This window comes from Oryctolagus cuniculus, chromosome 11 (genome assembly GCF_051225735.1).
Source record: "Oryctolagus cuniculus isolate XC-2025 breed Fujian yellow rabbit chromosome 11, ASM5122573v1, whole genome shotgun sequence".
Lineage (NCBI taxonomy): Eukaryota > Metazoa > Chordata > Mammalia > Lagomorpha > Leporidae > Oryctolagus > Oryctolagus cuniculus.
The window spans coordinates 10,207,802-10,231,486 of NC_142877.1; the positions used below are offsets into that span (position 1 = coordinate 10,207,802).

Below are 23,685 nucleotides of genomic sequence, written 5' to 3' on the forward strand. Positions count from 1 at the left end.
CTTCCAATCCAGCTCTCTGCTATGGTCTGGGAAAGCAGTGGAAGATGGCCTAAGTGCTTGGGCCCCTGCACCCGCGTGGGAGACCCAGGGGAGGCTCCTGGCTTTGGATTGGCGCAGCTCTGGCTGTTGCAGCCAATTGAGGATGGAAGACTTCTCTCTCTCTCTCTCTCCCTCCCTCCCTCCCTCCCTCCCTCCCTCCACCTCTCCTAACTCTTTCAAGTAAATGAATAAATCTTTAAAAAACAGTTTTGCTGGGGATGAAGGCGAGAGGAGAGGGCTGGACTTGGGAGCCTCCCCCACTCACGTGCACAGGAACCCCAGGGCGACCACTCAGGCTGCAGCGGGGGAACTGGGCAGGCCCAAGTGTTAGTGGAGAGGAGTAGTGGGGTCCTTGTCTTTGTGAAAGAAAGAATTCAGGCGTGAGACAAAGTAGCAAGGTTTCCCGGGGTAGGGCATCCACCAGAAAGGAAGGGGCAGAACCCAGTCCAGTCGCTCAGACTGGGGAAAGCAAGGTCGCAGGGTCAAACAGAGGACACCTGCCCAGCCAGGCCGAGGGGGCCAGAGCTCGGTCTTGGTCTGGGGCTGATAAGGGAAAAGGGGTCCTGGTTTCTCCTCTCCCCCTCCTCCTCCAGGACAAAGGGTTTGCTGAGTGTAAATTAGGAAAAATTGCTCCCCAGGTTTTCCTGCTCAGTGCTGTCAGCCTGGGGAGCCCACCTGGCCCCCGGCCGCCTTGGAGGATGAGAAGGTTTTGGGCCGGCGCTGCGGCTAACTTGGCTAATCCTCTGCCTGTGGCGCCAACACCCCAGGTTCTAGTCCCGGTTGCTCCTCTTCCAGTCCAGCTCTCTGCTGTAGCCCAGGAGTGCAGTGGGGGGATGGGCCAAGTGCTTGGGCCCTGCACCCCATGGGAGACCAGGAGGAAGCACTTGGCTCCCGGCTTTGGATTGCACAGCGCTGGCCATAGTGGCCATTTGGGGGGTGAAACAATGGAAGGAAGACCTTTCTCTCTGTCTCTGTCAAAAAAAAAAAAAAAAAAAAAAAGAGAGAGAGAAGGTTTTGTTGCTCAGCGTTCTCCGGCCAGGGAGACCACGTGGTGCTGAGGAGAAAGGACTGTCCTGGGAGCTCCCCGGGGGAGGGGCTGAGACCACCTGGAAAGCCAGCCCCGCACAGCTCTCCGTAACACCCGCGTCCGGGAACTTTCTGGAGACTCCTCAGAGAATTTCCTGTTCACAGGACCTGAAGTCCAAGTGGGCAAAGGGCAACTCGGACAGCTCAGGAGGCAGCAACACAGGCACAGCGAGTGTGGGTGTCGCCTGGCAGTGACACAGGCACAGCGAGTGTGGGTGTCGCCCGGCAGTGACACAGGCACAGCGAGTGTGGGTGTCACCCGGCAGTGACACAGGCACAGCGAGTGTGTCACCCGGCAGTGACAGGCACAGCGAGTGTGGGTGTCGCCCGGCAGTGACACAGGCACAGCGAGTGTGTCACCCGGCAGTGACACAGGCACAGCGAGTGTGGGTGTCGCCCGGCAGTGACACAGGCACAGCGAGCGCGGGTGTCACCCGGCAGTGACAGGCACAGCGAGTGTGGGTGTCGCCCGGCAGTGACACAGGTAGAGTGTGGGTGTCACCCGGCAGTGACACAGGCACAGCGAGTGTGGGTGTCACCCGGCAGTGACACGGGCACAGCGAGTGTGGGTGTCACCCGGCAGTGACAGGCACAGCGAGTGTGGGTGTCGCCCGGCAGTGACACAGGTAGAGTGTGGGTGTCACCCGGCAGTGACACAGGCACAGTGAGTGTGGGTGTCACCGGGCAGTGACACAGGTAGAATGTGGGTGTCACCCGGCAGTGACACAGGCACAGCGAGCGTGGGTGTCGCCCGGCAGTGACACAGGCACAGCGAGCGTGGGTGTCACCCGGCAGTGACACAGGCACAGCGAGTGTGGGTGTCAGCAGAGGGGCAGCTCTGCTCCAGGCTGGATGTGACATCCGAGTTTAAAAGGCGAGCGAGCAGTAAGTGCTGGCTTCTCCCCTCGAGGGACAATCGACTCGTCTCTGCCAGGCAGATGTCTCAAGTGGAAAGTAAGCGCTTCACAGCTTTGCAAACGGTGCATCCTGAAATCATTTTTTTCTTTTTTAATTTGCGAGCCGGAGGGAGCGCTCCCATCTGCTGATTCACCCCCTCAAATGCCTGCGCCGGGCAGAGCTGGGCGGGGGCCAAGGCCAGGAGCCAGGAACTCAGTGCAGCGCTCCCAGGCGCGTGGCAGGGACCCAGCTATCCGGTCCTCCTCTGTTGCCTTCCAGGTTTGCCCTAGCAGACGGCTGGCGTCAGGAGACGGAGCCAAACTCTGAGCGTCTCCAAAGGCCCACCCCAGACTGAAGACGAGTCCCCCCGATAGCCAGGGATCCTCCCCAGAAGTCAGGCACAGGTCCCTGTCATCAGTATGCAATTTTGGCTTTTTAAAAAGATTTATTTAAAGTCAGTATTGACGACTTTTTCTAACAATCTCGAACAATGTTAGCAGCGTTGGTTGGGTAGGTATCACAGTCTTGCACAACCACACTGTGACCATTTTATAAAATGCCGGTCTGCATCTACTTAGCACAGTGAGACGGATCTTCCATCCGCTGGCTCAGCCCCCAACGCCTGCAACAGCCAGGACTGGGTCCGGCCGGAGCCAGGAGCAGGGAACTCCATCTGGGTCTCCCATGGGGTGGCAGGAACCCAAGGACTGGAGCCAGCATGGGCTGCGTCCCAGGAAGCAGTAGGGGGAAGCTGGACCCTAGGTGGCATAGCCAGGGCTTGAACCAGCACTGCTGTGGGCGTCCCGAGCTGTGGCTTAAACCACTGGGCCTCAGTGCCCCGACAATTAAGGCGTCGTGAGCGTCACCTTCCAGTAACGCAAACTTGCTGTGCAGCTTTTAACAATGAGAAGTGAAGGAGCCATCGTGTTACACCCGAGCGCTCTCCTGCCTGCACGGCTTATACGGTGGGTGCTTCCCGAGGTCTGCTGGGCTGGCTCGTCATAGAATTTTTTTTTTTTTTTTGACAGGCAGAGTGGACAGTGAGAGAGAGACAGAGAGAAAGGTCTTCCTTTTGCCGTTGGTTCACCCTCCAATGGCCGCCACGGCCGGCGCGCTGCGGCCGGCGCACCGCGCTGATCCGATGGCAGGAGCCAGGTGCTTCCTCCTGGTCTCCCATGGGGTGCAGGGCCCAAGCACCTGGGCCATCCTCCACTGCACTCCCTGGCCACAGCAGAGAGCTGGCCTGGAAGAGGGGCAACCGGGACAGAATCCGGCGCCCCGACCGGGACTAGAACCCGGGGTGCCAGCGCCGCAGGCGGAGGATTAGCCCAGTGAGCTGTGGCGCCGGCCAACTTTTGATATAATTTCAAACAAGAGAGTAGCCTTTATACAAGTCTATCTTTATTTGTAAAAAATAATACACAACTAAAGCTAATTTGATTTTTTAAATCAAAGTTCATTTAGTGGTAATGTACATTTTATAATAAAATTGTAGTAAAATACTGACATTTGATAGTTTAAAGTATCATTCATGTAAAAATCATGTTATAGCATGTAAAATTTAATTAGAAAATTCATAGTTCACAAAAGTACATATATTTTGTTGACGGTTTGAGAACATTATCATAAACTTAAGAAACAGAACAGAATTCACAGTTAGGCTTGACATTTAGAACTATAACTTATACACTGGACCCACTGACACTTTTGTTAATAAGGTGCATTTGAAATAATTGATTCAGACTACCGATACATTGTTGTTTTACCATTTAACCGAGGTCTACCGGCTTCACAATAAGTCTAATAATCAATTATTTCACCAACGATTAGACTGACAAAGATCTGGGTGACAAGAGCAGACACGGCCAACAGGGTCCTCACGGGAACGAGCAGGCGGGGCTGCTGTCCACTCCCGGGAGGGAGCACACGCAGGGAAATCGTGTTGTACAGATAAAATTGGTACAGAAGTCAAGCCCTGAAGTACTGTTCCCCAAAAGAAAGGCTCTGATGTTAAAACTTTGTTTAAAAAAAGAGAGAAAGAGGTAGTGTGTAAAAGGATTTTACTTAACGTGCCGAACCCCTGCACCACTTAAATTATAAATGAAATTCAGCCTCCTGCATCGAACGCGATTCACCGTTCGAGAGTCAAGTTCACGGGGCTCCTCCGACGTCCGGGCCGGAACGCCGCTGGGAGCCCCGGGACCCGCGCGCGGTGCAGGGTTCGCGAGAACACGCGCGGGCGTCGTCGAGACCTCGCTTCCTCACAGCTTCACCGAGGACAGCATCCTTCACAGCGGAGTCATTGGAACCTTCGTCTCACAGCGCACCCGTGAGAAGGGACTCGTAGCAGTCCTATCGTAAGAGCAATAAATAACCGCACAAGCCGCCAGGAGCCCACGGCCGCCAGCACACTCGGCGCCCCCGCTCGTGTGCGTGGACGCGCCGGACGGTGATGCCAGCCTGAGTCAACGCGGCAAACCCTGCCTGCCGCAGGCGAGCAACGCGACTTCCCTAAGCACCGGCAGCGTTCCCGGGAAGCTCGTGAAGAAAAACCTACATTTTGTACAAAAAGTGCACAAGTTTGTCCGGTGTGTAAGAGAGTCTCATCTGGGTGCGTTTTTTAATCCGAAACAATTCATACCACTCGAATACATTAAGAGGACAAATGCATGACAGCAACACGCACACACACACTGAGACGGGCGTGAGGACGAGAACGGGTGACAAAGCAGAGCCCCGTGCTGCTGCGGCCAAGGGCGCTGCCTTTGAGAACACAGACCCCACGTGGAGGGGCCACTGTGTAGACATGGAAGCCACGGGACAGCCCCGACCCCACAACTGCTATCTCAGCTCAGGAGCGTGGCTTCGAAGCTCCTCTGCGGGCCGACTGCTCGGACGTTTCTTTAAATCAGGAAAAACAACGCACGTGGGACACAGCGTCGCAACACGAAGGAAGAGCACGGTGCAGAGTCGGGGCACCAGCGCGGAGGCCGTCGTGTGCTGAGACGCAGTCGGACTTCACGAGGGGGGAGGATGGGACTCCACACAGCAGGTTAGACACGCAACCACGCCAGACAGACGACCCAGCCCCCAGCCCCCAGCGTACCCTCCCCAGGAGCTGACCCCTCTCCCCCAGCCCCCAGTGTGCTCTCCCCAGGAGCTGACCCCCAGCCCCCAGTGTGCTCTCCCAGGAGCTGACCCAGGCCCCCAGCTCCCAGAGAGCTCCCTCCAGGAGCTGACCCCCCCAGCTCCCAGAGAGCTCCCTCCAGGAGCTGACCCCCAGCCCCAGTGTCCTCTCCCCAGGAGCTGACCCCCAGCCCCTGTGTGCTCTCCCCAGGAGCTGACCCCCAGCCCCAGTGTGCTCTCCCAGGAGCTGACCCAGGCCCCCAGTGTGCTCTCCCAGGAGCTGACCCCCAGCCCCAGTGTGCTCTCTCTAGCTCCCGTACACAGAACAGCAAACGTGTCCCTGCCCCAGCAAAGGCCCCTCTGACTTGCATTCCCCTCTGCGGAGTCCGCCTAACAGTCAGCAGGCCGCCACTTCAGTGACGTCCCAGCTGCAGCCTCTCTTCCGGCTATGGCTAGTCTGTCCGTCCGCGCCGGTCCGGCGGTACAGCGCGCAGGTGCTCACCCCAGCGGCCGGCCGCGCAGCCCCACATGGCCCACTCGGCTTCACAACGTGATGATCGTGCCGTCCTCCTCCAGGAGTCTCTGCCCCGGGGCGCGCGGCTCCGTGCAGGTGCCGCTGGCTACGGACGCGGAGCCCACCTCGGCAGGAGGAAGGAACCCGTTCTGCGCGGAATCGAAGCTGAGCTCGATCTGCGTGAGCGACTCGAGGCTGCCGGCCGCGCGCGGGGCGGCTCTGGGGATCTGGCGCGGCACCCCGTTGTCCTCGATGACGATGTCGTCTTCGTCGCTGTCTTCGTCCTCCGGCTCGAAGCTGGGCTCGGCCTGCTGCGGGCAGCCGGCGAGGCTGTTGTCGGTGGACTGGCCCGAGCTGCCGGAAGTCCGACTGTTCCTGACCACGTTGTTCCGCTGGTTCGCCGGCCTCACGGTGATGATGAGGTTGCGGCTGTTGGCGATCATCATGTCTGTCACCTGGTCCAGACTCTTCCCCGAAACCTCTATGCCGTTGACCTCTAGGACTTCGTCGTTGACCGCCAGAAGCCCTGTGCTCTGGGCCAGCCCCCCGGGGACGAGCCGGGAGATGAAGATGCCCGGGACCTTCTCCAGGCCGTGCGGCGTCACCCTGACGCTGGAGCCGTCCCGGATGTAGAAGCCCAGGGGTTTCTCGGTGCCGTACTTGTACAGGCGCACCCGCCGGTGCGTCTCTGGCAGGATGTCCACGTCTATGATGGACGACACGGGCCTGAAGTCTTGGGGCATGCTGATGACGATGTGCGGCTTCTTCCTGTGGTTGTCAGGCCGCAACACGTTGGTGAGAACGTTCTTCTTCTTCATTAGCGTGTCTGTCCCGAAGGCACTGTAGTCTGCTTCTTCTGTTCAAAGACAAGACAGCATTACACAAAGGCTGCAAAGATACTCACCGGTCTGAGCTGATCCTGGACAGAGGGACAGCCCAAACGCACCTGACACACACCCCACCCGGCCCCATGCAGGTGCTCTCCTACTGAGATCCCGCTGTAGCCCAGAAGACTGCCATACCACCAAATGCCACAAGGTGGCGCTCTCCAGCCCACGTCCCAGCATTACCAAACATTGACTTTAAATGGGATAAAGCCCATTTATGGAAAATTAAATTGATTTTACAAACACGTTGCCGAACATCATTTTCTACCAGCCACTAAAAACGTTCTTGTTCCACAAGCCCCCAGTGTGCATGTTCGTCAGCTTCGGAACCTGCTTCCCAAGTCAGGAGACCAGAATCCCACGGGTGTGGGGCGGGGCGGGGGCGGGGCGGGGACCCGCGGGGGAGGGGGGGATTCAGCAGGGCGGGGCATGGGGACAACGAGGGGCTTCATTTTCCGCAAACAGACCCTCTCCCTCCCCTCGGTTTCCTGGGGAATGGTCCTAACCTCTGGTTTCCCACTTCTGAAAGAGGCAGAGGTGTAGGACTCGAACCGTTTTCTTCTTCACAAGCGAGGGGTGAGGGCTCTGGCGACCTGGAGCCCCAGCACCTCCCTGAGGGGGGCACGGCCGCCGCCCAGCAGGCCCCGCTCCTGGGAGAAATCTCCCCATTCCGCACCGGCAACACCACCACCAGGGCTGAATCCAGCGGGAAGCAGCCGCCGACCCCGGTGCTGCTAGATCATGAACACTTCAGCAGAGCGCGAGAAGGGAACAAGGAGGCACAACTCGCAGCGGAAGTAAATGCTGGAGCCGTATTTTCAGAAATAACTGGCCTAACGAACGGAAGTGTGGCATTTCCAAGGATAACAGGGCGGCGCTGCGGCCTGCAGCACTGGCATCGCAGACGGGCGCCTGTTCGAGTCCCAGCAGCTCCACTTCTGATCCAGCTCCCTGTTACTGGCCTAGGAAAGCAGCAGAGGGAGGCCCAGGTACAACAGGCACCCACGTGGGAGACCCGGATGAAGCGCCTGGTTCCTGGGTTCAGCCTGGCCCAGCCGTGGCCACTGCAGCCATTTGAAGAAGAATCAGTGGACAAACAAACAGCAGCAGCCAGACTTCCAGAAGAGGGGATGCAAGGTCCCCCGAAGCCCCGCCCTGAGGTCCCTGTCTCGGCCCCGCCCATGACAGCGCCAGCTCCGTTCCTGCCACGCCTGGTCAGTGGTCATCACCTCACTTCACAGAGCAGGAAGCTGAGGGGACAGAGGGAGGCACGAGAAAGGGCTGGAACCCAGCTTTCCCTACGCGGTGGGCGCCCCGACGCGCACGAACACCGAGCTCAGATAGATGCACACGGCACGGTCACCTCGGCTGCTGCCACTTCGGCTCTGGGGACGCTCTGTCCTCAGACTTGGAGTATTTACACTGCGTCCACACACAGAACACTGACCCATCATTGTCCACGGATGTCAGATTCTTCTGGGGAAATTTTCCCAAAGCCTATCAGGAATGTGTCTTTTCACAATCACATACATTTCTATTTTAAAACAATCAATAGAGCAAGCCTGTGTCGCGTTTGTAAAGGAAATCCCACACCATACAAACTGAGAACAAATGCAGCTGCCCACATACCTACTCATGGGAAACCTGACCAGAAAACCCCAAATCTGCGTAAGCTGGCACCGCGCCGCGCTCGCTCCGCAGGCTCCCGCTGAATTCCCCAGAGCTGCGCGCTCAGCACAAAGGCACCTTGTTCTCCCGTCCAGCTAATCAGCTCCCAGCCACTGGGAAAAGACACGCGCTGGCAGGGAGCCAGGGTGCAGGGTGTTAAAGTGCAAAGGTCAGCGCCCCCAGGAGCGGGAGCCGACCGCCCACCTGCGCACGGACACGGGCGGCCTGCTCCCCAGAGCCTTCCGCAGGTGCGAACTCAGGCCTGGCCCACAGCTCGCCGAGGCGGGCCCTGCCCTGTGCCCACCCTCAGCTGACCGGAGCAGACAGGGTCCACGCCGAGGGCCTGCGGCGGCCTCTCCAACACGAACACCGGCTGTGCTGTCCTCCCTCCCAGCCCCTGACTTCAGACAGTAATTCTGGAAAACACTCGTCTCCTTCCCGAGCTCACGGCGCGACACTAAGTGGCACCTTCCGAGCGGAGGCTGAGGGTGGACCTGCGGGGAACAGAACGCCGGCCTGGAAGAACGCGGAGCCCTCCAGGAACCCCGCTGGGTCCCCGCGAGGTGACACGGCGGGGAGAGCTCACGGCGCCCGGGAGGGCCAAGGTCACGCTCCCCCTGAAGCCCAGGAGGCCAGCAAAGAACGCGGTGTTTCCCGAAGCGCCCTAATCCAGGGGCTGACCACCCTCCCATCACGAGGCAGAGGCCGCACGACTGCGCGTCAGGGAATGGCCTGGGTACGCGCCAAGAAAACTCCGCTTACAGAAACAGCCAGCGAGCCCTGGGCTGCCAGCACTTGTTCTAACCCCAAACAGTTAAATGAAACAGATCTGGCAACTTTAAAAGGATTAGCGACCACTCACGGCAACACTCCGTTCTCCAATGCAGAAAATCCATCACCAGCTACTTAATAAACACCCACTGCGTGCTGGGTGCACTCGGCCTGCTTCCCCGCAGGGCACAGAGAGCGCAGCAGGGACGCCGGCGTCCCGTAGCACAGAGCTCACTCGAGGCCCAGCCACTCCACTTCCGATCCAGCTTCCTGCTAACGTCCCTGGGAAGGCAGCAAGGCCAGGAGTCCCAGGCCGCTGGTTTGGGCCTGGCCCAGCCCCGGCTATTATAGCTATCTGGGGAGTGAACCAGTGGATGGCAGGTCTGTGGCCTGTGTGTGTGACTGTGCCTTTCAAATAAATCAATCTTTAAAAATAAGGAAGAGGGCAGCTAACAATGTCAAATAATCAAATCACTGTAAAGGTGCCAAGAACTACCCAGACAGACCCCGGTGGGGGACGTGTGCGGACGGGGACCCCGCCTGGCTGGCAGGGTAAGGTGGGGCTCCTCCAGCTACGCCAGGTTCCAGGCACAGAAGAGCCAGGGTGGGGCAGATGAAGGCCGGGGCCTGCAGCTAGAGCGGAGGAGGGTGGAAGGGAGAGGCAGCCGGCGAGAACTGGACAAACAGGGCCTCCCGGGAAGTGTGAGGGTTCAAGGACTTTAGCCTAAGGGCAAAGGGAAAGAAAACCAAGGGTTTGAAGGGAGCGGGTGACGGTGACGATCATCTCACCGGGCTTTCCTGTAAAGTTCACGCTGGCTGCAGGCCGGACATGACTCGAGGGGATGGCGCAGGACCCTGGAGACGGACAAGCACGGGAAGTGGTGACAGCAGAGCTGTGAGAGGCTTCGTGACTGACGGGAAAACGGGTGTCACAGGTGACAACCGGTGTCATCTTCTGACATGTCATCCCATAGTATCTTTTTATTTAAAGATTTTATTTGCTAGAGGCAGAGTGGCAGAGGGAAAGGAGACAGAGACAGAGACAGAAAGAGAGAGGTCTTCCATCTGCTGGGTCACACATCTGGGGACAGGCCAGGCTGAAGCCAGGAGCTCCATCTGGGTCTCCCATGTGGGTGCAGGGGCCCAAGGACTTGGGCCACCTTCCACAGGTGCATGGGTGGGGAGCTGGACTGGAGGCAGAGCAGCTGGGACCTGAATTGCCACACGGATATGGGACACTGGTGTCACCTAACACTGCGACATAATAGCAGCCCCAGCTTCTTATTTTTTTTATTTCTTTTTAAGATTATTAATTTGAAAGGTAGAGCTATAGAGAAGTAGAGGCAGAAAGAGAGAGAGAGCGAGAAAGGGAGAGAGGGGTCTTCCATCTGCTGGTTCACTCCCCAAATGGCTACAACGGTTGGAGGAGAGCCAATCAGAAGCCAGGGACTTCTTCCAGATCTCCTGTGTTGGTGCAGGGGCCCAAGGACACAGGCCATCCTCTACTGCTTTCCCAGGCCACAGCAGCGAGCTGGATTGGAAGTGGAGCAGTCAGGACTCAAACCAGCGCCCACATGGGATGCTGGCACTGCAGTTGGCAGCTTTACCCACTATGCCACAGCGCCGGCCCCTTCTTATTTTTGTATTTCTGAGCAGTACCTTTTGTTAAACTGTATTTTATAACTTACCACTAAATGCATATTCCTCAGACTATTTAAAATTAAATCATGATTCCTTAAACTACATTGACAAAATAATATCGAAGGCACAGTCAAGACCAACAAGGTGACCTGACTGGCCCAGTGCAGGTGTGCGGGTCTCCTGGGGCACAGCCTCAGGGAGGCGTGGCAGAGAGCAGGCTGTTACTGAGGGCTTCCAACCAATGCCTCCAAACAGATGCAAGACGCAGACACATCTGTCCCAGGCAGGGCACGGCGACCGTGGCAAGGCCGGTGCAGGGACTCTGCCGAGAGCTGCTGGCTTCTGAGCGAGATCACCCGACTTCAAAGAATTTACATCTCCCCGCTGTGTGCAAACCCGCAGGAATGACCGGGTTTTTTTTTAAGGTACAAGCTTTAAATATTTTCTCGAACTGTGTAGTGCACAGGAATAATCCAAACAGTGAACCACCATGCTCTGCGCCTTATCCCTGTCCCAGGGGAGCCAGGGTCAATTCTAGCAACTCAGAGGCTGGGCTGCCCAGAGACCTGGGCATCCTCTTGGTGAAAATCACTTGTGAGAGATCAGGTGTTGGGGCCGGCGCTGTGGCGTAGCAGGTAAAGCTGCCGCCTGCAGTGCCAGCATCCCATATGGGCGTCGGTTCGGGTCCCGGCTGCTCCATTTCTGATCAGCTCTCTGCTATGGCCTGGGAAAGCAGTAGAGGATGGCCTGAGTCCTTGGGCCCCTGCACCCGCGTGGGGGACCCGGAAGAAGCTCCTGGCTTCGGATTAGTGCAGCTCTGACCGTTTTGGCCAACTGGGGAGTGAACCAGTGGATGGAAGACCTCTCTCTCTGTGTAACTCTGACTTTCAAATAAAAAAATAAATCTTGGCCGGCGCCGCGGCTCACTAGGCTAATCCTCCGCCTAGCGGCGCCAGCACACCGGGTTCTAGTCCCGGTCGGGGTGCCGGATTCTGTCCCGGTTGCCCCTCTTCCAGGCCAGCTCTCTGCTGTGGCCAGGGAGTGCAGTGGAGGATGGCCCAAGTGCTTGGGCCCTGCACCCCATGGGAGACCAGGATAAGTACCTGGCTCCTGCCATCGGATCAGCGCGGTGCGCCGGCCGCAGCGCGCCGGCCGCAGCGGCCATTGGAGGGTGAACCAACGGCAAAGGAAGACCTTTCTCTCTGTCTCTCTCTCTCACTGTCCACTCTGCCTGTCCAAAAAAAAAAAAAAAAAAAAAAAAAAAAACTTAAAAAGAGAGATCAGGTGTTTTTGTTTTGCTTTTGCTCCCATGACCACAGCCCAAGAAGGAAGAGTATGGAGTTTTTCTAACAATAAATTGTTATAAAACATGACTTTTCAAGGTACGCAGGGACACCATCTTGGAGCTCAGCCGTCGTAAACTGTTTACCTATTTAATCTTTTGTCTCTAGTTTAAGGAAACGTTGCTGGGCAGTATCTCAGATTTGGAAAGACTGCATAGTTTTGAAGTTTAGAATGGCTTTGAAATTTGTTTTTTAGAAAATTCCCTTGGTACCATATCAGGTTTAACTGCCGCCCTGTTGATTCCAGTTGGAAAACAGAAAATGCATTGTGACTAAGCAGCAAAATCTAACAATATCAATGTCGTGCTTCCTATTAGTTTCCTGAATTTGCTGTCCACCAAGGTTTACATAAAATCAGGGCTCAGCTTTGTTTGAAAGAACTGAAGTACCAACAGGAATGGTCCAGGCAGCCAAGTCTGCCAGAGTGAGCTGCAGGGACCCCCACACACTTCCCTGGGCGAACCCCAGGCCTTCCCGGTGGAATCTGGTAGAGGTGGGGGGGGCCCTTTAGCCAGGGAACGCAGACCCCTGTGACAAAGGGATCTGAGCTGAGAGGAGGCAGCCAAGGGTAAGTCTTAGAAAAAGCAAGTGCATGGGGCTGGTGTGGGCATCCCATATGGGCGTCGGGTCTGTCCCAACTGCTCCTCTTCCAGGCCAGCTCTCTGCTGTGGCCCGGGAGGGCAGTGGAGGCTGGCCCAGGGGCTTGGGCCCTGCACCCCATGGGAGACCAGGAGGAAGCACCTGGCTCCTGGCTTCAGATCGGTGCAGTTCCAGCCACAGTGGCCATTTGGGGAGTGAACCAACGGAAGGAAGACCTTTCTCTGTCTCTCTCTCTCACTGTCTAACTCTATTTGTCAAATTAAAAAAAAAGAAAGAAAGAAAGAAAGAAAAGAAAAAGCAAGCCAAGCGCAGAGTGCAGAAAGAGCAACAAGTCACCCAGTCTGAGGGGGGGAGGGGAGGGGTGGGGCATGGAGGAAGGCGCCGGCCGGCCGACCAGAGAGGACTCCATTCTGCCTGCAACGGGAAGTCACGAGAGCTTGCAATTTTTTCCTCTCTGTTGAAAGATTTATTTGAAAGGCAGCATCAAAGGACAGAGAAACAGGCCTTCTGCCTGCTGGTTCACCACCCAGTTGGTTACTGTAACGGCAGGGGCTGGGCCAGGCCGGGTGGGCGCAGGAACCCCGGCTCTTGGGCCATCTCTGCCTTCCCAGCCACAGTCGCAGGGAGCTGGATCGGAGTGGAGAGGCTGGGCCTCACATCGGCACCAGCACAGGCTGCTGGCCTCCTAGCCGCGGCCGAATCGACTGAGCCACAACACCAGCCCCAGCAGGACTGAGCCGGCTGACAAACCCTGTGTCCGGCCGCAGTCACATGTGTACCTGTCCTGAGACTTTATCTTCGCCACAGGGAATGAAAGCATCTGTTCTCACAGAAACATCAGAGGTCCATGGAAATGCCATTACGGAAAACCGCACAGATCTCAAAAACCTCCTGCAGCAAAATAGTTCTCTCTCATTCCATTTTTGCACAGACTTTTTCAAGGACCCTCACGAAAGCATCCAGAAGTCTAGGGCCGGTACAGGCTGCCATCTGCAGCACCGGCTTCCCATATGGGTGCTGGTTCGAGTCCCAGCTGCTCCACTTCTGATCCCGCTCCCTGCTGATGCACCTGGGAAAGCAGTGGGAGACGGCCCAGGAGCTTGGGACCCTGCATCCATGTGGGCGGCCCGGAGGAAGCTCCTGGCTTCAGCCTGGCCCCGCCCCGCCCATTGCAACCATCTGGGGAGTAAACCAGCGGATGGAAGACCTCTCTCTCTCTCTCTCTTTCTCTCTCTCTCTAATTCTGACTTACAAATACATAGATAAATCTTTTAAAAAAATTGAAAATTCAATAAAAATTATACCACACAGTAAAGAAAAACCCTAACAGGAAACAGCAGAAGATCATTACCCTTGTAAGAGGCCAGGGTTAACCCCGCGAGCACACACGTGTCACCATTCCAGTAAGAAAACACTGGTGGCCAAACCCACTCTCACCATCTCTCTAACAAAGGGAGTACCCAACAACATTGCGTCAGGTGCTTGTAGTTTGAAAAGCGAGCCACGCAGCAGCCCCACGTGGAACAGAGCTACAGCCATCACACAAAGGCAGCTGTCCCCCACGGCCACCTCAGACTCCCCTTCTGGGCCTGCCCCTCCCCAGCATTCCACACATAGCTGCCCTGCTGCCCGCTTGCCCGCTCGGAACTGCAGGAGTGCTGGTGGCCAGGTTCCCACCGAGTCCCAGGCCCCTGCACACGGGGCTCAGCGCCCCAGCCTGAGAAGATGGCTCGTCCCGGGACTGAACCTGCACTCTTCTTTCCCAATTCCCCTGCTCTCGTCCGCGCTCTGCTCCCGACGCCAACCCCGCCACGGGGCTCAGAACCACGAAGCCGGGCTCCGCTGGATGCCCGCAGGCAGCCGGCTGGTGCTCGCTCCCGCCCTCCCTCCCCTCTTCCCACCACTGCTCCCTTGACCTCTGCCCCCCCCACCCCTCCTGAACAGACAAATCAACCTTCCTACAATTATACTCTGGCTCCACCACACCCCTGTTAAATGCCAGGTATGTCCTTCCCAGGGGTCTCGGGGAAATTAATTGTGTGTGTGTGAGAGCGTGTTTTCTATAAACAGGCCAGGGACACAGAGAGCCACTCTGAGAGGTCTGCTTTGTTGGTGGGCTTGTTTCTGCAAATCCAGAAAAGCAGACACCCAGTCGGCCAGTGGCAAAGCCCTGGGCGTGGCACAAGCTTATCAAGGACGAGAAAGAAGGTCTCAGCGTCAAGGATAATCCCCACGCGATCCCCGGGTCGGTTTACAAACACTGCCAGACTGCAGTGGTCTCATCACGGGCGCAGTGCCCTCGGGCTGGCTGCCCACCCCTCACCCTTGACCCCAGTGCCAAGATTCTCCCCCGCCCGTCTGCAGGCAGCACACACAGGGCCAGGGAACACGCCTGCCGGGCCCCGCCAGGGACTAAGGTCAGCGTTTACACCCTCCGGAGCCGGGCCACCTCATTTCGGGTAGGCAGCTAATTCCGCGCCACGTCTAGGAGGAACGCCCTGGCCGAGAGAGAGGAGGAACCGCTGCAGAGCTGACGACGCGGACGTGCACGAGACGCAGCGATTGCGCGCTAGGCGCACAGAGCTCGCCCGGCGCCGGCCTCCCAACCCCGGTGCTGCCAGCCCCAGCTCTCCTCCCCCAGGCTCCCTACAGGCAACGAAGTGAAGAAGTGATAAAGCCCTAATCCCCGCGCGCGCACACACACGCATGCACACACAGACACACACGCACACACACACACACATGGGCGGAGGACACCCGGGGAAGCGTAGACACTTAGTGAACCAGCAGTGTCACAAACGCCTGGACCTGCTTGCCGGCCACCGCAGGAAATGTTCTCTCCGCCACCGGGAAGACCTCAGCAGCGCACTCACCCTTCTTCTGGATGAAAATCCTCAGCAGGGGGTTGGCCGTGGACACGGCTTTGTGGTAGTTGTCGTCGTTGTTGATGGGCAGTAAGTCCCCGTGCACGTCCGCGTAGCCCACCAGGACATCGACGTTGGGGATCTTGTGAACGTGCTGCAGCAACCCGTAAAACTCCTCAAACTTCCCGGGTTTCGATCTTTCCAGTGAAAATCGACGAAATTCGGCTCCAAACTAAAAGTGTAACACGCAAGGCATGAAGTGTTAATTCTGAGTAAACATAAGACGACAATGCACACCACAGAAAAATCAGCAGGCATAACCGTATCTCCTTCACCAGGACGGTGTCTGACACACGACAGGGAGGGGGAGGGGCGGGGAAATACCACCGGGAGATAAACCCTGCAGGGGCGCCTCCCCACTGCACTCCCCCCAGAGACCCAGCTCCACCCCTGAGCTACCCAGGCCCCCCTAGGGACGTCCTGCCCCGGGCATGACTCAGCTCAAGCAAACCCTGCGTGCAGCCCGGACTCCCCCCACTCAGGTCAGAGGGCACGAAAGGAGGGCTCAAGTCTGCCTCCCGCCCTCCAGCCACGGCCTCCAAGTCCATCAGAGGACCTAATCTCCCGGGATGGGGCAGGAATCAGCAGACGCACAGGAACAAGGCCACTGAGCGCGTGCTTGTGGACAGAGGCCCAGCAGGACGCAGCGCCCTCTCTATGACGACGCAGACAGCGCCACTGGGCCCACGGGCCCTGGAGAGGGAGGCCTCGGCCCGCTACAAAGCTTCCCAGTCCCACAACACAACACAAAACAAAAGGCCCGTGTGGATCAGTCTTGCTGCAAATACACTGTCCAACTTCGTTTAAGTTGTTGCCAAACTGACAGCAATGATGCTGCTATAGTTTCAATGATGTTGTGACTTAAAACCCGGATGCGTGAGGCTCCGCGTCTTCTCATCCACTGTGTACAGCCCTGCCGCTTCTCCTGCTGGACTGCGCTACCGTCTCTCCACTTCTTATCTGTCACACTCTCTATAGAGCTATTAGGGCTTCGACTACAGTGAAAACTAAAAATCTTATCTCAAAAAAATTTTAGGGGCTAGAGTGGCGGTGCAACAGGTTGAGACACCAGTATCCTATATGGGCACCAGTTTGAGCCCTGGCTGCTCCACTTCTGATCCAGCGCCTTGCTAATGCGCCGGGGAAGGCACTGGAGGACGGCCCAAGTGCTTGGACTCCTGCACCCACGCGGGAGACCCAGATGGAGCTCCTGGCTCCTGGCTTTGGTCTGGCCCAGCCCCAGCCATTACAGCCATTCAGAGAGTGACCCACGGATGGAGGACCTCTCTGCGGCTCCCTCGCTCTGCTCTCCCTTTCACATAGATAAGTCTTTAAAAAGGAAATGAATTAAGACCACGTTCTTGTCTACAAAGCATGATTACTGGAGGGAGGCAGCGAGGACCACACACGCCAGCTCTGGGGCTCAGCTCTGCTTCCCTCCACTCCGGCCCCGGTCCTGCAGTGGCTCCTGGTCAGCAGCCAGTAGCGGCCTCCTCACAGCCACCAGACGCAGGGTTCACAGCTCTGTGGGCCTCACAGGGCACTTCCTCAGGGGTGGGAGCCTAAGGTAGCGGAACCAGCTTCCCACACGACGGGGAGTGGAGCTGAGTGAGGGGCTCCCACAGGACGGCCACCGCTGCCGGGGCTTGCACAGGACGGCCACCACCGCCGGGGCTCCCAGGACGGCCACCGCTACTGGGGCTCACAGGACGGCCACCACCGCCGGGGCTCCCACAGGACAGCCACCGCTGCCGGGGCTCGCACAGGACGGCCACCGCTGCTCTCCGGATGCAGCCCAGCACACCTGTGACTCTACAGTCTACAAGGTTTCAACACCATAGTCACCGGCGCTGCAGCTCACTAGGCTAATCCTCCGCCTAGCGGCGCCGGCACACTGGGTTCTAGTCCCGGTCGGGGTGCCGGATTCTGTCCCGGTTGCCCCTCTTCCAGGCCAGCTCTCTGCTGTGGCCAGGGAGTGCAGTGGAGGATGGCCCAAGTGCTTGGGCCCTGCACCCCTTGGGAGACCAGGAGAAGCACCTGGCTCCTGACATCGGATCAGCGCGGTGCGCCAGCCGCAGCGCACCGGCCGCGGCGGCTATTGGAGGGTGAACCAACGGCAAAGGAAGACCTTTCTCTCTGTCTCTCTCTCTCACTGTCCACTCTGCCTGTCAAAAAAAAAAAATTAAAAAAAAAAACACCATAGTCACCTGTCAGTCTACAATCTATGTTTCAATACCACAGTCACCTGTCACTCTATAATCTACAACGTTTCAACACACTGACACCTGTCAGCTCTATAGTCTACAAGGTTTGAACACCACTGACACCTGTCACTCTACAGTGTACAAGGTTTCAACACCACTGTTACCTGTTACTCTACAGCCTACAAGGTGTCAATACCACGGTCATCTGTCACTCTACAGTCTACAAGGTTTCAACACCAGACACCTGTCACTCTAGAGTCTACAAGGTGTCAATACCACTGACACCTGTCACTCTGTCTACAAGGTGTCAACACCAGATACCTGTCACTCTACAGTCTACAAGGTGTCAACACCATGGTCAGCTATCACCCTACAGTCTATAAGGTGTCAACACCAGACACCTGTCACTCTACAGTCTACAAGGTGTCAACACCAGACACCTATCACTCTACAGTCTACAAGGTGCCAACACCATGGTCACCTGTCACTCTACAGTCTACAAGATGTCAACACCATGGTCAGCTATCACCCTACAGTCTACAAGGTGTCAACACCATGGTCACCTGTCACTCTACAGTCTACAAGGTGTCAACACCAGACACCTGTCACTCTACAGTCTACATAGGTGTCAACACCACTGTCACCTGTCACTACAGTCTACAAGGTGTCAACACCACGGTCAGGTGTTTGACCGCAGGACTCGTTTTCCTTGGAAACATCTGATATTGTTAGCAAGAAATACATAGTAGGAGCTCAACCTCAGTAGCATCAGGCAGAGAAAGCCCCAATCCTAGCCATTTTGGAAGTGCATAAACATGCTGAATCAGCTCCCCAGAGGCCTGACTGGGTATCTGGATGCACTGTCTGCTTTACAGAAAAGCCCATCAGCTCTGCTTATGCCCTACACACCACTCACCAGGTTTACGTTGAAATTAGAACTCACCCAAACCACCTCTTGCTGCTGATAAATAAAAGTTTACAAAACACATTCCTGAAATATAAACACTAATATTCATCAAGAAAATAAGGTGACTCATATCCAAAGCTCTCAAAAAGTTCGGTCACACCTTCATGTTTCAAAGCAAATAAAAACTCAGGGAACACCCTTCCTATCAGGCAGTCTATGATGTTATCAGAAGTCACAGTTTCTCCCCATTCCCTGGCTGGCATCACAGCACAGGCGGCCGCTGCGTCCTGATTCGTCTCCGGGTTATCACTCAGCCTGACTCACCACCTGGAACGACAGCTGAGAGGTTAACGTTTCGGGGGCTTCACTGCTTCGGCTCGAGTGTGTGGATGAGAATTCTTTGCTCAACAACCTTTTTCTCTTGCTTAACTCATTTGATAAAAATAGTGGGAAACCCTATGGCTTCAAAGTCAGATATGCCCTCTGTAAATGCTGGCAGGGGAAACACACTAGAGAAACTGTCACGCTTCCTGCAGCAGAACAAGAGGGTAGAGAACTTTTTACCACACGAAGAGAGCTGCCAAGAGACAGACTCAAGACTCAAGCAACCATTCCCCACTCCAGGACCCATTCACAGCTTTGTTTAACCGGCCTGGTTCCTCCCAGCCATTCACAATGTGTCAGACTCCCGCCCCCCACTATCTGCTGGCACATTTTAGAAATGACAACTTAATTTTAATGTCCTATTCGCCTGTGAGTAATTAGGAACTGTTCCGGCTCCAAGACTGTCCCAAGGTTACTAAAGGGCACCTCCATCAGTACTGAGAACTTCCCCAACTCTAGAGAAACAATTAGGGAGATAAATCAGTTACCAAAGAAAAGCCACGTGGTTTCTGGTATCACGAATTCAACCAGCTTGTTGACACTGTCCACTATGTTGATTACCTGTAACCATTCTTCCCTTCCCAGGCCAAGATAATCCGGCTGACACTACTGATGTCCAGGCAGGGGCCGAGGACCCTGAGACGGCTCCGCCTGCTCTCCAGTGCTGGCTCCAAGCCCGCAGCCACGGCTGCCCCAGGAGCCCAGAAAGCCGAAGCAGCACCAAAGCAAAATGTGCTTCAAAAATCTCCCGCAGCAGAGGTTTTTAAGAGGACAAACAGCTTATTCAACCCATTCAGAAGTAAACACATCAACAACAGACATCGAGAAGCAGGGGCACGGGTGGCCGGGGCCCTCACTGCTCTGCCCATCCTCGCGGGACCACAGTTCCCGGCGCGTGGTCTCAGGCCGCCCCGATTCCACCTCGTGGCCGGCGCAGGCCTCGGGACACCGGCAGGCCAACACCTAACACCAGGTTTGGGCCTCAGGTATGTGGGAGATTCTCAAGTCAGCTGACAGGAGGCGGCGAGAGCCTGGCACGCCAGCCCGCGCCGGGAGGAAATGTTTGCTTTCTTTCAGCAGCGCACCTACTAGCTCCACTCATTTTTTCCCTGCCACTTGCTACCAAGGTCGGCCTGGAAGCGGAATTTTGAGTGATGCAATATCACAAGTGCCTTTTCTTGACCTCAACTCCCACAAACCCGAGATGTGAATCCCTGCCCTGCTCCGCCGGGGCCCACGGAGGCCGCGCCGCGATCACAACCGCACTCCGCCGACAGGACGGTGGCCGAGACCAGCAGCCACCCCGGCCCGGCCCAAACACCATCGTCCCGCCGCGTCCCGGCTGCAGAGCCGCGGGACGGGACCGCCGGGCGCCCCCCGGCCCGTGCCCCCTTCCATCGGGACCGCCGCGCGCCCCGGCCCCTTCCGTCAGGACCGCCGGGCGCCCCCCGGCCCCGCGCCCCCGTCCCGCTTCCATCGGGACCACCGGGCGCCCCCCAGCCCCGTGCCCCCGGCCCCCTTCCATCGGGACCGCCGGGCGCCCCCCGGCCCCGTGCCCCCGGCCCCCTCCGTCCACGCGGCTTCGCGACTGTGGAAGCCGATCCGCTGTTCTCCTCTAACGCGCTCCGGCCTCGCCGGGTCTCTCCGAGCCGCCGCGGCTGGCACGGCCCAGGGCCTGGATTATTCTCGCTCAGGAGCGCCGAGCCGCGGCAGGCGCAGCCCGCGGAGCCCACCTGCTCACCTGCCGCCCGCCTCCGGGACCGGGGCCTGCGAGACTCCCGGGCCGCCAGCAGGGCCCAGCTCGGAACCCGGGCAGCGGACGGCGGCGCGGAGACCCCAGCGCACGCGCTGCGGGTGCCGGTGCCGATCCGCAGACGAAACGCGCTCCAGGGCTCCCCAGGAATCCGCCCGGCCGGGAGCAAAGCAATCCAAAGGGCGCTCGCCCCCTCGAACCCGAACGGGGGACCGGGCGCCTCCGGCCCTGCCCCGGACAGGGCGCCCCACGGCTCCCACCTCGGAAACCAGAAGCCGGCGCCCCCACCCCGCCCTCGCGGGCCCCCGAGGCTCGGCCCGCGGCCTCCCCCGGCGCCCGGCCTCCCGACCGCCGCTCCGCCCAGGCCGGCCCCGCGCACCTTGCTCTTCACCTCCATGGTGCCCAGGCAGCCGCTGCCCGCCCCGTGCCGGTGGCTGCGGTTCATGTCGAGCGCCGGGCCCCGCGGCGGCCTCGTCGGCACCGGCCGCCCCTCGGGCGCGCGGGGAGCGAGTGCGCGGCGGGGCGCGCGGGTTCGGAGGGCGGCCGCGGCCCGGGCGCTCCGCGCAGGCACCTGCAGAGGGGCGGGCTGCTCACGCGGCGGGACGGAGGGGCGCACTGGCGGCGCGGCGGGCGCGGACGCTGCTCCCTGCCTGCGGGCCCGCGGCGGCGGCGGCGGCGGCGGAGGAGGAGAGGGCGGAGCGCAGGCTCCCAGCGCCGCAGCCTCGCTCTCGGCCACCTCCCCCGCGGGCCCGCGCGCGCGCGCCCGAGCCGGGCCAGAGCCGCGGCGCGTGCGCGCGCTCACCTGCAGCCTCCGGAGCAGCCTCGGCCGCTCGCGCTCCGCCCACACCCAATAGGAAGCGCGCACCTGCGCCCGCGGCGCCAACCAATCGAAACACGACTCGCGGGGCGCATGGGCGGGCCTCCCTCGACAAAGTCCCGCCCGCCGCCGCACGATTGGTCCCGCGCGGCGGGGGAGGGGCGGGATTACCTGAAGCCCGGGGCCGCCTCTCTGGACCCCGCCAGAGAGCTGGAGAGCGCATGCGCAGGAGCTCGAGTTTCCGCCCAGAGAAGGCCGGCCGGAAGCGCAAGCGCACCTGAGGAGGGAGTCCGGCGGGTGTGCCTTCTGCGCACGCGCGGGCGCGCCCCGCGGGACTTGGTGCCGCTTGGGCTGGCGCAGCTCGGCGCGCGCTGGTCACTCGCTCGGTGCGGGGGACTGGGCGCGCGGCCGTAACGGTGGCCGAGGCACCGAGTGGCTTGCTCGGCCCCCGCCCTGCTGTGACTTTGGGTTGTGTCGCCCTTCACAACGCCCCCTTCCCCACCCTTTCGCGTTTTTAGGGTCCCGCCGCAACTCTCGTGCGCAAAATTCAGCTTTTTCGCCTCTGCGCGGTTATCTGAGGGAGCGCCTCGGCTCCGTGGGCTGGGCTCTACGGGAGGCGGCTGCAGCCCGCCCCCACCCGTCCGTCGGGTCCCCAGGGGTCGGTGGGCGCCGTGGGGGGAGCGAGGGGGCCTGAGGCGCCGGGGGGGGTCCATGCAGGGTTTCCGGATCCCGCTTAGCCTGGGCCCTGGGGGGGGGGCGCGGACGGGAGCCCCGGGCCCTGCCGCCCTGCGAAGGGGCTCCCTGCATGCCGTGGAGACCTCCTCCTGTGCGAGCAGATGCCTGGGGTGCTGCTGCTCCCTGCGTCCTCGGGACCTCCGCCCCTAGACCCCAGCCCCCTCCCGGGCCGCGCCCTGGCGGGTGCCCAGCTGACAGGGAAGTGTCTGCTGGCCAGCCGGGTCCAAAGGTGAGGAATTCCTCTCCCCGGAGCCGTGGGTCCGCCCGGGCGGAAGCGCAGGTGGAAACCACCCCACGCTGAGCAGGGCCGCCCTCTTCACCCCGCGGGAAAACACCTGTGCCGCTCCGCGCCCGCGTGGCCAGGGGCAGCTGCAGGCGAAACTCGCCCTTCGCCTTCGTTCGGGGGCTCTGCTCTCGGCTTGTTTGGTCTCAGGAGCCCCCTAGACTACTGCAGAGGGGCCCAAAGCGTGTTGTTCGTGCGTGTCAGGTCTGTCCGTGCTCACAGCATTGAGAGAGACGCGTCTGCAGCACGCGCTCCAGCTGCCATCCGTGATGTCATCACGTGCCGCGTTCCTTCTGGAAAACCCCACGGTGGGCTGGGAAGCAAGGAGCAACACCTGGGCGTCGTGAGCATGTGGCGTGGCGACCCCCCAGGACGGCCTGGGGGCGCCCAGGCGTGCACTGTGATGGCCGCTGGACCAGGCTCCGTGGCCTGGGATTCTGCGTTCTCAGCTCTGGCCCTCCCTGCCCTGGGAGCAGGGCCGCAGCGCTGAGCCACCGCGGGGTGACGGAGCTTTATTGCTAGCAGTGCTGATTTATCAGGGCTTTTGAGAAGGAAGTTCCCGGGTGCCAACGCACCTGCGTGGGCCCGCATTCCTGGAGGTGGCGTCACATCCCCCTCCCCCGGGCGTGGCCTCCCTCTTCTCTTGGACTTTCCTTTCTGGATCCCGAGAGGAGCTGGCTCTGGAGGCCTGCATCACCCATCACCCCGGCGCCTGGATTGTGCAAGGAAGGAATGAGGGAAGAGGTTCCAAAGTGATAGAGGGGCCGGCGGCTTCTCACAGCTGTGGGGCCTGAGGCTCACCAGGCCTGTGTTTCAGCCTCCGCTGAGAAGCACGAAGCCCAGAGGCGTGGCTCAGCGAGGGATTTCTGTCCCTGCTCTGCTGTTTGAAGACTGGCCCTAATCTTCTTTCTCCCCGCCCCCAAATCCTCCCGTTAAAGCTGATCCAGACCTCCCCGTGTGCAAAGGAAAGCCAGCTCCATGCCTGGGAGGGTGACCGGGGCTCCAGTAAGGCAGGTGGTGGACAGGTCCACACCATCCTTGGGCAGGACCAGGCTCCGGAGATGCTCACGCCCCAGTCAAGCTTCTTACCCTCCCGAGGTCTGAAG

The 23,685-nt window shown here is 59.0% G+C and overlaps 1 protein-coding gene across 2 annotated transcripts; it reads right to left on the minus strand.

Moving 5' to 3' along the window:
- Nucleotides 1-3,405: 3,405 nt before the first annotated feature.
- Nucleotides 3,406-22,750, minus strand: PARD6B (par-6 family cell polarity regulator beta). Of its 2 annotated transcripts, none has more exons than XM_089307040.1 (3): nucleotides 22,632-22,750; nucleotides 15,446-15,668; nucleotides 3,406-6,518 (listed from the first exon to the last, which is right to left on the minus strand). In XM_089307040.1, exon 3 carries the CDS (start codon nucleotides 6,478-6,480, stop codon nucleotides 5,692-5,694), a length of 789 nt encoding a protein of 262 aa, XP_089163166.1. In that variant the 5' UTR covers nucleotides 6,481-6,518; nucleotides 15,446-15,668; nucleotides 22,632-22,750; the 3' UTR covers nucleotides 3,406-5,691. The 2 variants fall into 2 exon arrangements, with proteins under 2 accessions (XP_089163166.1, XP_002722738.2); XM_002722692.6 differs by lacking the exon at nucleotides 22,632-22,750 and adding an exon at nucleotides 21,124-21,539.
- Between the last annotated feature and the right edge of the window lie 935 nt (nucleotides 22,751-23,685).

What these genes read in the sequence shown, in the direction of transcription:
- PARD6B (XM_002722692.6), bottom strand. Translation starts at nt 21,189, where the DNA reads ATGAACCGCAGCCACCGGCACGGGGCGGGCAGCGGCTGCCTGGGCACC. An exon ending in CCATGGAGGTGAAGAGCAAG is followed by an intron (nt 15,669 to 21,123) that starts GTGCGCGGGGCC and finishes TTACACTTTTAG; the next exon opens with TTTGGAGCCGAATTTCGTCG. An exon ending in GATTTTCATCCAGAAGAAGG is followed by an intron (nt 6,519 to 15,445) that starts GTGAGTGCGCTG and finishes GTCTTTGAACAG; the next exon opens with AAGAAGCAGACTACAGTGCC.